Source organism: Amblyraja radiata, chromosome 3 (genome assembly GCF_010909765.2).
Source record: "Amblyraja radiata isolate CabotCenter1 chromosome 3, sAmbRad1.1.pri, whole genome shotgun sequence".
Lineage (NCBI taxonomy): Eukaryota > Metazoa > Chordata > Chondrichthyes > Rajiformes > Rajidae > Amblyraja > Amblyraja radiata.
In genome coordinates, this window is record NC_045958.1 from 66,860,157 (window position 1) to 66,875,134 (window position 14,978).

A 14,978-nucleotide genomic window follows, 5' to 3' on the forward strand; every position below is an offset into this window, starting at 1 on the left:
ACCTTGGCAGTGCATTCCAAATCCAAACCAATCACTGTGAAATAACACTTTGATCAGGTTATATTGGGTCCTTTTGTGATATCTTTCATTCTGTGACCCCTGCTTCCAATTCTATCATTGAGCAAACAAAAACAATCTGTTGGAGGAACTCAGCAGGCTAGGCAGAAAAAGGTGGAGGGAATTGGACGAATGATGTTTCAGGTCATGACCCTTTTTTCAGTCTGAAGAAGTGCCCCAGTCTGAAATATCATCTGTCCATTTCCCTCCACAGATAGTGCCCAACCCAATGAATTCTTCCAGTAGTTTATTTATTGCTCAAGATTCCAGCTTCTGCAGTCTTTTTGTCTACCTTCATGTTTTTTAATACCTTAATCTAATTTCAGTTAGTCTTTCTACACTCTCTTTAAGGTTTGACACATTTTCTCAAGCTTGACACCCAGCACTGGATGCAATGCTTTTTATGTTGTCCAATTAATGTTTTATAATGCTCTTTGTATTCTCTTCCTCTCTAACGCATAGAATCCGATACTATTTTATCCATTTTGTCAACCTGCCCCACCGTGTTCTTGAACTACACGTACATCCCCCTGTTTCTATACCTGTTTTAGAAATATGCCCTGTAGTTTTTATATTGCTTCTTCTGTTTTTTAACAAAAATATAAAGCACTTTGCACGTTATTACATTTTAACTAGTTGTTCCACCAGCTTGTCAATATCTCATTGAAATCTATTTCTGTTGCCATTCCACTTGACTACAATTTTTGTGCCATCTGCAAATGCAAGAGTGGCGCAGTGGGGCGGCATCGTGGCTCAACGGATGACACATTGGCACTGCAGTGGAGGTGCTGCCTTACAACGCCAGAGATTTGGTTCAATCGTGACTAAGGGCAATGTCTGTACGGAGTTTGCATGTCCTCCCTGTGACCGTGTGGGTTTTCTCCCACATTCCAAAGATGTACAGGTTTATAGGTTAATTCTGTAAATTATCCCTAGAACATAGGATCTAGTGTACGGATCGCTGGTCAGACTAGGTGGGTTGAAAGGCCTGTTTCCACGCTGTACCTCTAAACTAAACTAGATGTGTTGTGAACATCCTTGTCGTGGTGGCCTGTGTTGAAGCTTGATATGCATGATTTGGTGGCAGTTTCCCACAGTTCAAAAATACTTCAATCAATCTTTCTTCATTCTGAAGAGATTTGAAAGACATTGTATAAATGCGAGTCATTTTTTGTAAATTCCAAAGCAAGTTGGGAATGTTCAGTACAAAACACATACTTTTTACATTATAGTCTAGAGTAATGAGATGCTGTGATTGTGCTAATGCCAAAGGAACATTCACACGTTCTGAACATTTAGTCAGACAGAGGCTCTGATTGATCTTCTACTTGCAAGCTTTCCATTGTATCTCTGTTCATGTGATAATAGATAACCTAAACTAAAATAGTGGGAGAAGATGGTTCACACATTGTCTCCAATCTTTATACATTATCAGAGGTTTATCGATATAGATCCAGTCAGATAAAAGTGCGATCTGGTTACCCGTTATACGTATCATTGGCCCTGTGCTTTGTAACCCCCCTTCCACCAAGGCCTGCACTGTGAGAAAGGAATGGGTTGCCCAGCGTGGATTGAGTGCCATAACAAGAATAAACTAATAGTTTCTACTTGTATATTCCTCAAAAAAGGGCCTTTAGTGTCACTGTTACATCTATTGTAAACGCTATGAGGGGGTGAAGGGGAGTCTTATCTGATCTCTATTCTGGTCTGGTTACTCATTTTGCAGGAATAATTCTGTCACTTTTTTTATGTTATACTGCAACGGTCAATAGTCTTTATTGTCTTCCCATACATTCTAAGAGAGAGTTATCTTTGTTTTTTACTCTATTTCTACTTGCCACTATCTTTGTTTACCTACAGTCTCTTACACTGACTGCTAACTGATTTAAAGGCAGTGAGCACATACTTGTCCTTAATGTCCTTATTCATACAGAAATAAGCCCTCCCGTGCTCTAATCTTTATTTATACACAATATATCAGAATATCACCCCTATTCATTTGGCACCAGCTTTGATGCTTCACAATATAACACCCTTGGAATTGTTGTTTGAATCTTTTTCCATTAGTATATTTAGTTGCTGTACTGTACTTGCAGCCTGTAATTGTGGAAGATGTGATTGATTTTTAAACATTTTTTGTAGCAAAGGAAAAGAATAAACAGTTTATGATTTAATTGTTTTTTGTCTTCCTCAAATTAAACACTTTTGAGTTAGTTGCGAAAAATATGCATCCTACATTAAATACCCTTTGATTCACGTGGTTGAAATGCAAGAGTTTGCAATGACAGGCCATGGCATGTTCAAGTAATGCCCATGTTACTGTAAAATGTAAAGGTTATCTTTTGATGTGCACCGGGAGTTGTAGGATGCCACCATGTTGAGTTCCTTCATCCCAAGGTGCCATGTGATGTGTAGTAGCCATTTAGCTTACTCAGTATGTTATAACTATAACCAGTTACCTTTAAATTCTGTCTGCTGTAATTATGTGGGTGGGATTTATATGTAGTCAGAGGCGTGTTTGCGGATGGTATTCTCACGCAGACACCCTAGTAATTAGTTTAGTTTGGTTTGAAGAAGCATGGAGGAGAGGTCACAACTTTCCACCATGCACGAGTTTGACTATGAGTAATATCAAAATATACTTAAACAAGACTAAGTTTGGATGAATATCTTACTGTTTTTACTACTACAATAAAGAAACTATTAATTAAGAGACTGTGTTTGGAAGATTTATCTTTGGACGGCATTGAATGTCTCGTGGAGAGCTCGTGAATGCATTTCGATTATCCCCTGAACCCCTGTCTTCAATCATAGTGACTAGAGGAAAGATTCCTTGAATGATATGAAAATCTGTCACTACACCTAGAATCGAAAGCTACCTTACAGCCAGGAGGTAGAAGATTGGTCCCATTGAAGAGGGACAGAAGATTGGGCTGGATCTCTGGAGAGATATTACTGCCAGAAGACTGGTTCCGTAGAAGTGGAACTGAAGACCGGTTCCGTAGAAGAGGAACTGAATAAAAAAATCTTTGCCAGAGATTAGAGCCAATTAACCGGTAGGTTAATCAACAAAGCCACGCGACTTATCTGAAGATTGAAAACTTCACTGATCGAAAGCGTGAGTAGAGCAGCTATTGTATTATGCTGTAAATTTGAAAGCCGGAACGCTTTAATTAGCTTCTTAACGAGATGCTGTGAAATTTCGACATTTGTCATATTTTAAAGTAAAATTACAGGCTCCGATAAAGAGTCTAGAGAAGTATTAGCAGCAAGTTCTGCTAAGTTTTGGAAGGGAGCCAAGAAGTGAGTAAAACTGGAATCGAGGTGCTGGCCTTGGTTTGTTTTGAAGTCGAGATTAGACACATTCTTTTTGAACTAAACTTCGAAAATAATTGGATGTTTTCTGAAAGTCCAGTTTTGTTTTGTTTCTTATCGGGTGTTTACGGCACACGGCTCAGAATATTGATTAATCATGACAGAAGCAAACTGAAAGGGTCCTGTTTGTCCAATTAGCAGATTTGGCAGTCTGCCAAGACCTGTTTAATTCATGGAGCAAGAAGAAGCGGGTAAGCTGGGTGAATGAGCGCCACCAGAGGGAGCCGTGGAATCCTCAACAAGTAAGCCAGGTGAAGAAGGGCCGGAACAGAGACGATCTAGCCAACAAACAAAGAAGCCCACCGAAAAGGCCCGAGTTGCATTTCTGTAGAAATGCCAGATGGATAGAGACAAGTTATGGAAGCAGGTGATCAAGAAAATTGAAATCCAGAAGAAAATAATGGAATCAAAAGAAAATGCGAAGATAGTGCAATCTAATCTGGAGCAATTATTCAGCCTTGGTCATGAGGTTGGCGAAAAGCAAAGCTCATTGCTCAGTATACAACTGCATGAGGAAGAACTCAAAAGCCACACCCAGTGGTTCCAAGAAAGATTGGAATTTTTTGATGAGTTTGTAAATTATGTGCAGAAGTGGTTACTTGAAATCGAACAACTTACGCACTCTACAGTTGAAAGTGCGATGCAAGAAGGTGTTGAAATGGAAGAGGAGATTACACCACATGATAGCATCTCAAATGTATCTACACGAAGATCAAGACGTAAATCTGGTTCTGTAGCCAGTTCAGCGTCAAGGGCCTCTGCTCGAATGGAAGTCGAAGCTGATTTAGTCGCTCTCTCACTGCAAGCGGATGCCTTCGAGAAGAAACATGATATTGAGTGACAAGAAGAACAGCTGAGAAGAATAAAGGAACAGCTGGAACTAGCCACAAAGTTGCCGGTTGCCAAATTGAAGAAGGAGATAATGGAAAGTCAGGGTTCAAGATGCGGCTCTAAAGTATCTGATGGGATGACTGCTCAAAGGGAAACAGCAGCTGAATTTAATCTACAGCCACCAGAGGAAGACTGGTCTCGCCATTCAAGTCTAGTACTGAGTAAAGCTCCATCTCAACCACAGGCAGTTAAACCGAAGCAAATAACCTTTGTTAAGGCTCGTGACAAAACTTATCCAATTCAGCACTCTTTGCAAGCCAAGATTGGCCGATGCCTGTTTATGATACGAAGAGGCCTAGTCAGGGACAAACAACTTGTCATAGGACTCGTAACAAACCACCAATTCAGTATGCTTATCAGAGGCCTGTTTATCATACGTCTGCACCAAGCCAAGGATCTCTATGAATTGGTGAGGAATCAAATGGAAATCAACAAGCTCATAGCTCATCAAAATCTCTATTCCACCCTACCACCAATAGAAATTCCTAGATATGATGGTGATCCTTTGCGGTATGAAGCTTTCATAATGGTGTTCCACGAAGGATTAGAAATGAAAACTACTGAGGAAAAAGAGCGCTTACGATTTCTGGTGCATTACACAAGCGGACATGCAAAGGTGCTTGTAGAAAGTTGTCTAAAATAGGCCTTGAGGCCATGGCTATCGAGAGGCAAAAAAGTTGCTTAAAGAAAGTTGTGATAACGAACAGAGAATTGCTAACGCATACATGAAAAAGGCCTATGCTTGGAAAGATATCAAGTCAGAAGGTGTGGAGGCATTAAGTGAATTTGCGATATTTCTTAGAGGTTGTTGTAGCTTGGTGAGAAATCTCGACCACATGGAGGAAATGAATGTTGTTAGTAATACTAGAGCCATCATTCTATAACTGCCCAAAGGCTTAGAGATCAGTAGAGAGATAGGGCAGGCCGGATAATGGAAATTGAGAATCGAGAAGCCTTGTTACTTGACCTAGTGGCTTTCTTAGAAAGGGAAGTACGGTTCATTTTAGATCCACGCCATGGGAGTATTCATGATCCTAAACCAATTGCAACTGTCAAAGGTTCAACTTTACTAAAACAAAAGGAAGATCAGGACCTAAGGGAAGTAGTTTTGCTACCACTGTAATACCTGCAGAAACAAAAAGCAAAAAGGAAGGAGATACATCTACTTTCAAGCAAAAATGATTTTGTTTGTTATGTGATGAGGTTGGTCATACCATAAGGTGGTGTCGGAAATTCAAGAAGGAGGAATATGAAGAAAAGATGGATTTCTTAAACGAGAAGGGAATCTGATTTGGATGTTTGGAAAAAGGACACATGGTTAAAGACTGTAAGAATCCTATAACTTGTGATAAATGCAAGCAAGATCATCCTGAAGCACTTCACACTGAGTAGAAGAAGCCAGAGCAAATAGAACAAAAGGAGAAGCCAGCTACTAGTGATGCTGTCACCTCATCCGCCATATTGGGGCCAGGGTAGATACCTGTATCTTCTCTATCTTACCAGTACAGCTAAGGAGCAGCAAGGGGAATACAGTGTTGCAAACTTATATGCATTTTTGGATCATGGAAGTTCGGTTACCTTTTGTACAGAAAGCTTGATGAGAAGGCTAGACATTACAGGAGAGAAGTTAAGATTCTATTGCATACCATGAATGAGGAGAAATCCTACGATAGTCATTACATTACAAGTATGGAAATATCTAGTCTGGATGAAGACAAATTTATACCAATATCTGAGGTGTTTACACATGAGACCATGCCTGTTTGTTATCAGAATATATTCAGACATGAGGACTTGAAACAATGGCCTTATTTGAAGGATGTCAAGATACATAAAATATATTCTGGTATCGACCTACTTATCGGAACGAATGTTTTGAAGGCATTGGAACCTATACAGACTGTGAGGAGCTAAGGGGATGGACCGTTTGCTGTGAAAACCCAACAAGGATGGGTTATCTATGGCTCCTTGAGAAAGAACAATGAAAGCAGGAACCAGAAGAATTACCCTGCCGCTGCTGTTAGTCAAATATCTACTGGTAAATTAGAAAAGCTATTGATCAAGCAATACAATCATGACTTCAATGAAAGTACCAGTAAGGAATCAGAAGAAATGTCCAGGGAAAAGTTCTTGGATATTATGAACTACTCAGTGAAGCCACTATTGTCTGGACTTACCTTTCAAACAAGAAAGTGTTTGTCCGCCTAATAATCGTCGTATGGCAGAGTAACGCACCCAGAATCTGAAACGCAGGTTTGGCAAGAATACGAAATTTCATGAGGAATATACGTCTTTCCTAAAGGATATGATTGATAATGGTTATGCCGAAATGGTACCAACAAACCAACTAAATCGAAGTCATGGAGAGCTTTGGTACATTCCGCAGCATGGGGTGTATCACTCGAAGAAAGGAACCTTGAGGGTGGTCTTTGACTGTGCTGCAGTCTTCAAAGGAACATCACTTAACTGTCAACTTCTGCAAGGTCCAGACCTAACTAACTCACTCATTGGAGTACTTATTAAATTCAGACAAGAACCGATTGCTTTGATGGCTGATATTAAAGCGATGTCTTATCAAATCAAAGTATCAGAAAAACACATTGACTACTTGTGATTTCAATGGTGGCCTGTTGGGGATGCACAACAAGATCTCGTTGAATACCGGATGAAGGTACATCTCTTTGGAGCAGTGAAATCACCAAGTTGTGCGAACTTTGCATTAAAGAAGACCACAGAGGACACTAAAGCTCACTTTCCAGAAGAAATTATAACCACTGTGAAGAATAATTTCTATGTGGATGATTGTTTAAAATCCATGTTTATGGAGCAGGAAACAATTCAAATGGTAAAACATCTAACTTCCCTCTGCAATAAGGGAGGATTTACGCTTTCCAAGTGGATCAGCAACAGCCGTGTTGTATTGGAAAGTATTCCACCAGATGATAGAGCCAAGGAGACCAGGGAGTTGGATTTGGACAAAGACAATTTGCCAATGGAAAGAGCATTGGGACTGCACTGGTGCGTTGAAACAGATGTGTTTCAAGAGAGTTTCAAGAGTTTCAGATGTGTCTCGATTCAAGAGCGACCATGTAGTAGAAGGGGTATCCTATCCATGATTGGTACTGTTTTACGACCTTCTGGGGTTTCTTGCACCATTTACACTGCCAGCCGTCAATTTTGCAGGATCTTTGTAAGGAAAAACTTGGATGGGATGAGAGTATAACGCAAACTTCCTCTCACCGATGGACAGAATGGTTAGCAGATCTCAAAAAGATCTCAGAATTCAAGGTGGACCGGTGCATGGAGCATACAAGCTTTGGTAAGATCAGAAGTGTACAGCTGCATCATTTCTCAGATGACAGTGAAAGTGGCTACGGTATTGTTTCATATCTAAGACTGGAAAATGATAACAAAGAAGTACATGTTGCATTCTTAATGGGAAAGGCCAGAGTGGCACCATTGAAGCAAATGACAATTCCCAGAATGGAACTTACTGCCACAGACTTAGCTGTTAAAGTTGACATATTGCTGCAAAAAGAACTACAGCTTCAACTGGAAGAATCTATCTTCTGGACTGATAGTACTACAGTGCTTAAATATTTCAACAATGAGAACAAACGTTTCTTGACATTTGTAGCAAACGGAATCTCTTTTGTATTGGGAGCTACTAATGTTTCACAATGGAAATATGTTAACACAAAAGAAAATCCTGCGGATGAAGCTTCTAGAGGACTAACAGCAGACCGCTTCCTAAGCAACAAGAGATGGATCAATGGACCAGAGTTTCTCTGTTGGCCAGATAGAGAATGGCCAAAGCTTGAGCTAGGATTTGAAATCTCTGCTAATGATCCGGAAATTAAACAAAACATCACAGTGAACGTTGTTGCGAAAAATCCTATTATTCCTATCCTATCCAAGGACTTTCATTTATCAACATCATTGTTACCACATATTCATGAATTGATGGGACATGGAGGAAGAAGTTTAATGCTGTCAATACTTTGGACTTTTGTGTTTTGGATTATATACCAGGTATCATGCCTGATGTTGAGGGTTTGGTGCGTACGATACGACTTCAGACTAAGAACACTGTTTAATAAGACCAATAACCAAGTTATGCTTGCTTCTAGAAGCCGAAGGTGAAGATGGAAGAATCGCTAAAGAAGTCTGAATGCTGATATATAATGCATGTTATTTTTTGTTTTTTGATATATGTTAAGCTTTTATAACTCCTTTTTTAATGTCTATTGGTAATTGCCTCATTATATACACAGAACAATGTAGTAGCCATTTAGCTTACAGGCCTGTTCGAAGCTTTTCAAAAAGAGGGGTGGCATGACAGGATTACAAAAATTTTAATGTGAAATAATCTGCACGCTACGCACATCACGAGCGCGAAGCGTGAAGTCCCTCGATGCCGGGGTCCAGGGCCCGCTTAAGGACTTGACAGAGGTGTCTGTGGAGGAGTGAGAGTAGGGGAGAGGGGAGAGTACGCATCTTGCGGTGCTCCTATGCTGAGCGTTTGCGGGTCCGAGATATGCTTTCCCAGCCTCACATGCTGTTTCCTGTCTGTCAGAAAGCTGGTGATCCACCGACAGAGGGGTTCAGGCACAATCAACTCAGAAAGTTTGGAGCATAGTAGCTCTGGCACAATGGTGTTGAATGCAGAGCTAAAATCACCAAACAAAATCCTTGCATAGGTCCCCTGGCGGTCTAGGTGCTGGAGGATGAAGTGCAGGCCCAGATTGACTGCGTCATCCACAGATCTATTGACCCAATATGCAAACTGCAGAGGGTCCAGCAGGGAGATTGTGATATTTTTCAGCTTGGTCAGCACAAGCCTTTCAAGGGGCTTCATGACCAAAGATCCTATAGCAAGCAAGATAGATAGATCACTCGACGAAAAAGACGTAGTACGGTCATGGGCAGATTCATGGGTAATTTTCGGCCCCATTTCCGTATCCGGCTTCCGTCTCTGCTCCAAAGATCCCATAGGATACTAGTGCGGAGACGGAAGCCGGTTATGGAAACATCATCGTAAAAATAAAAGTTATTTGTGAAAAATCTTCTCCTCATTTTCAGAATTATAATTTATTAACACAAACTGTTCCCCCGCAACGCTGATTATACTGCGAGTCGGGTTGGGTCGGGTTACTGAATGGATGAAAAAAAGGCCCACGTTCCGCTCCGTTGCATACTACACGTCAGCCCATTGCATTTAGCAGGAGTGGTCTATCTTGCTTGTTATAGGATCTTTGTTCATGACTACAGAGGTCAGTGCGACAAGCCTGTATTCATTAAGACCAGTAATCCTTGCCTTTTTGGCTACAGGGACAATAGTGGAGACTTTGAAGCAGGCAGGGACAGTACATGTTTGCAGGGATTGGTTAAAAATTAGTAATTGGGTGTGAAGTGGTGATTGGAGTGGGGTGGGTGTAGAAGGGCCCAGTCTTTGCAGAGTGAGGTAAGGCCGTGAGTGGGTGTGAAGTGGTGGTTGGGGTGGGAAAGGGTCCACTCTTTTCATACTGGAGTATTGCCTTAAGTAGGTGTGAAGTGGTGAATGGGAAGGAGAGGGTGCAGGGTCCATTCTTTGTAGACTGGGGTCTGGCTGTGTTTGTTGGGGAGGGAGTACCAGGATTACGTTTCTGATTTTCAAACCTGCAGTAAAACTCATTCTGGTTGTTCGTCAGCTGACGATTGTCCAAAGAGCGGGGGTCTTTCCTCTTATAGCTGGTGATTTCTTGCATGCCCTTCCAAACTGAAAAAGAGTCACTAGCTGAGAACTTGCTCCTCAACTTCTCAGAGTACCTTTCCTTGGCAGCTCTGATTCCTCTTCTCAGCTCTTTCTCGATTAGGCTATCTATTAACTCTTTAACGATTAGGCTATCGGCTTGACGCATATTCCCCCCCCCCCCCCCCCATCTCGAAATAGAAATGTTACATCTGTATATAATGATCCCATTAAAATGTATATTTATGTCACAAACTATGGAATTCATATTTTTCACTATTGTTATCAAGGAAAAGATATCAAGGAACAGTATTGTTATCAAGGAAAAATAGTATTCATATGGAGGAGAAAATATAATTGCTCTAAAACCTACCTTAATTTTGCAATCTTACTAAAGATAACCCCCCTTTACCTCTCCCCTCCACCTCTCTCTCCCTCCCCCATCTCTCCCTCCTTCCCCCCCTCTCCCTCCCCCTCCCACATTCCCCCCTCTTTCACCTTCCTCCCTCACACGCAGCGTTGGATGCCCGGCGTCGGTGGGGGGGGGGGGGGGGGAAGGGGGACGGCGAGAGTCCGCGGCGGTGGGTGGGGGGGGGGGGGGGGGGGGTGAGGCAAGGGTCCGCGGCGGGGGTGGAAGGCGTGGGCCCCGCGGGAGTGGGGGGTAGCGTGGGCAGAGGATGGGGTGGGCCCAGCGGTGGGGGGGGGGGGGGGGGGGGGGGGGGTGTCATGGGCCCGACGGCGGGAGAGACGAAGGCCAGGCTTTTGCTTTGACATGCGCTTTTATGAGGTATTGTGTGTAGATTGATGATTTAAAAAAAAAGAATTTAATCAATTTTAAAATAAGGCTGTAACGTAACTAAATGTGGGAAAAGTGAAGGGGTTTGAATACTTTCTGAATTCACTGTAAGATAGTAAAGCACTTGTGCTAAGATTTGTAAAATTACAGCCATTAGTAATTTACATTTTTGTGTGGAAAGATATTAATAAAATTATTTACCAAATGTTTTATCCTTATTTCTGCAGGATTGTTGCTTATGCAATTTGAGGGGTGGCGCACTAAAACAGACGACTGATAATAGGTAAGTCATGGCTAAATTGTTGCAAGAATATTTTGATCACACAACAAAAGAACATTAATTCTGAAAGACTGCCAGCTACGAATTAGAAATGACACTCACAGTTGAAGCAGCTTCCACAGCAAGTGTCCATTTAAGACATATTCGATTTGGTCAGAGAATGAAATCTGTTCAAGAGTGGAGGAAATAAAAAATGCAAAAAAAAAAGACTAATAAACCAGAATAGTTTCTTCAGAAAAGTACAGTGAGTGGAGCATGGTTGTATTAAAAAAAGTGCATAAAATTGATTAAAATCACAGAGCTTGATTGACAAGGGAATTACGTAATCATCTCTGCTCGAGCTGGCTATAAAGCTGTGACTAAATATAGCTAAAAGTGCAACGAATAAAGATGGAGAAGGGGAATTTGAGTGAACAGAACAATCTACATGGCACCTGCCTAATCAACAAGAGTTTGGGATTTGGAAAATAGTGGCAAAAGGACAGAGAAAGTGAGTGAATTCAATATCTGTGACTAGTGGTTTGCCTCAGGGTACGGTGCTGGGCCTGTTACTGTTTCTCATCTATATCAATGATTTGGATGAGAACGTACATGGCAAGATTAGCAAGTTTGCAGATGGTACAAATGTGGTTGGTATTGCAGATAGTGAAGATGGTTGTGAAAACTTGCGGCAGGATCTTGATTGGTTGGCCAGGTGGGCTGAAGGAATATAATGCAGAAAAATGTGAGGTGTTGCATTTTGGGAAGTAACATGGGCAGGACCTATACTGTGAATGGTAGGGCTCTGGGGAGTGTTATGAAGCAGAGGGATCTAGGAATGCAGGTAAATAGTTCTTTGAAGGTGGAGTCGCAGGCAGATTCGATGGTCAAAAAGGCTTTAGGCACATTGGACTTCATCAGTCAGAACTTGGGTCTCAACCAAAAACCTCACCTATTCCTTTTCTCCAGAGATGCTGTCCACCCCACTGAATAACTCCAGCTTTTTGTGTCTATATTGAGTATAGAATTTTGGAGGTCATGTTACTGTTATATGAGACATTGATGAGGCCGCATTTGTGTTCAGTTCTGGGCACCATGGCTCAATGGTCCTTTATTGTAATGTGTACCGAGGTACAGTGAAATTTGATTTACCATGCAGTCATACCAAAAAAACAACAAGATACAAAACTACATAAAGATTAAACATAAACAGCCACCACAATGGCGGGTGAGAATCCCTAGGGCACACAGCATAAGCGGAGACCCACAGCCATCAGTTCATTGATCGGGCCACACACACGCTCCTTCACCGTGATGTGACCAGAGTTGTACCGACTGCTGTCACTCTCTCTGCAGTCCCTGTCCACGCGAACAGTCAGAAAACCATCTGCCCTCACACAAGACTCTGGGATCAAGTCAAGTCAAGAGAGTTTATTGTTATGTGTCCCAGATAAGACAATAAAATTCTTGCTTGCTGCAGCACAACAGAATATTTTAGGCATAAATACAGATCAGATCAGATCAGTGTGACCATATACCATAGAATATATATATACACACATAATACACAGATAAAGTGCAATAGGCTGTTATAGTTTATAGTTTGTTTGAAGTTGTGTTTAATAGTTTGATGGCTGTGGGGAAGAAGCTGTAGAAATTCGAGAGCGTCCTCCTTGACATACCGACTCTCCGTAATCTTCTCAGGAAGTAGAGGCACTGATGTGCTTTCTTTATGATTGCATCAGTGTTCTGGGACCAGGAGAGATCTTTGGAAATATGCACGCCCAGGAATTTGAAGTTCTTGACCCTTTCCACCATCGACCTGTTGATATAAACGGGACTGTGGGTCCCCATCCTACCCCTTCTGAAGTCCTTGGTTTTGCTGGTATTGAGTGCCAGGTTATTGTGCTGGCACCATTTGGTCAATCGGTCGATCTCACTTCTATTCTGACTCGTCCCCGTGCGCAATGTTCCCGCAAAAACCGAGATCACTGCACTCACGGCATTCCCTCCAAGTCCGCACCAGTGCAGTCGGTACATCCATCTTGTTTTTCGGCGACATCACATTTTCCACTGTGATGGAAGGCAAATAACTTTTACTGTCTTCCTCCTTTTCTCCCGTGGTCGGGGCGATCAAAACATCCGCAGTCGGGGCGATCGAAGCTCCCGCAGTCGACGATCGAAGCCCACGCAATGGGGCGATCGATGCTCCCCCGATCGGAGCGGTCGAAGCTCCTGTGGTTGGAGCTCCCGAAGTCGATCCTTAACAAAGGGACCGCCAGCTCCGCAGTGTAGACGGAGATACGATACTGAAAAATCTCATCTCCGTCGCGGGAAGAGATAAAAAGTTTCCCCAACCCCCATCCCCCACATAATACAAAAACTAAAGATACACTAATACATACAAATAAAACAGACTAAAAACAACACAAGAAGAAAGGGACGAGACAGGGTGGTGGCAAGGCTGCCACTTGCGGCGCCACCCATGTTAAAGGAAATATGTTGTCATGCTAGAAAGGGCACAGAGAAGATTTACGAGGATGTTGCCAGGACTCGAGGGTCTGAGGTTGAGTAGGCTTGGACTTTATTCCAGGGAGTGCAGGAGAATGAGGGGTGATTTTATAGAAGTGTATAAACTCATGAGAGGAATAGATTGGGTAGATGCACAGAGTCCCCTGAGGAAGTGAACTCAAGTCTCAAGAATCTTTGAGTGAAAATACATCTATACGTGCTTACTTAATCTGGGATTGTTGATGTATAGTAATAATTTATTGAACTGTATGCACAAAAACAAATTTCTCTCTACCTTGACCATTGCCCAGTTGACCATTGGATAGGACAGGTTTTTACATGGATAGGAGAGGTTTGGAGGGATATGAGCCAAATGCCTGCAGGTGGGACATGTTGACCGATGTGGGCAGGTTGGGCTGAAGGGCCTGTTTCCACTCTGTATCATGCAGATCTATGCACTCAGGTGGCAATAACATGTCCTGTGTCACAATTTCATAAGATGACCAGGAAATTATCCAAAGTATCCTGAGTATCATTTGTTCCTCACTCATCATTGGTCTTCTTTGTGGAGCAGGAGAGCAATCTCCGCATCCGACACATCATTTTCCGATATTCCTGTCACCTCCAATGTGAACGCACCACCATTCGCACCTTCCCACCCGCATCCTGTTCCACCTTCCTCATAGACCGCTCCTCCTCACTCATACCTGCGCACCCAAACCACCCCTCTCCAGGTACTTTCTCCTCCAACTGCAGGTGTACCACCTGTCCCCATACCTCCTTTCTTGCCTCCATCCAGGTATCCCAGCATAACCTCCAGGTGAGAAAGAGGTTCACATGCACTTCCTCTAACCTTATCAACTGCATCTGGTGTTCCCGATGTGGCCACCTGTACATCAGCGAGACTAAGGTTAGACTCGGTGACCACTTTACCTGACACGTGCTTGGATCTCTGGAATGCTTTTCCCATTCCCATATTGACCTTTCTGTGATAGGCCTTCACCATTGCCAGAGTGAGCCCACACACAAACTGGAGGAACAGCACCTCATATTCTGCTTGGGTAGCTTACAACCCAACGGTATAAACATTGAATTCTCCAATTTTAGGTAATTACAAGCCATGCCTCCTCTCCCCCATGTGCCTAACCTGGATTTGCACCTATGTCTCCCCTCCCTATCCCCTTCCACCTACATTCCTTCAGCTAGCTTTACAATTCACAACTCCTCAATTGTTTTGTTTCACACCATCTGTCTTTTCATCTCTGGCCTTTATCCAGCCATCTGCCTGTCAAAACTCCTCCTCACCTGTATCTACCTATTGCTTTGTCCAACGCCTCCTCTCTTCCAGCTTTCTCCCC

General features: G+C 42.5%; 1 protein-coding gene across 5 annotated transcripts in view; it reads left to right on the forward strand.

The window, feature by feature from the left end:
* Positions 1-14,978, forward strand: part of kdm4c (lysine demethylase 4C) — a 353,632-nt gene that overhangs the window by 225,462 nt on the left and 113,192 nt on the right. For all 5 annotated transcript variants that reach the window (XM_033017965.1, XM_033017969.1, XM_033017967.1 and 2 more), the window contains one exon: positions 11,078-11,133. In XM_033017965.1, coding sequence (XP_032873856.1) covers positions 11,078-11,133 — 56 coding nt within the window. The remainder of the gene's footprint in view (positions 1-11,077; positions 11,134-14,978) is intronic.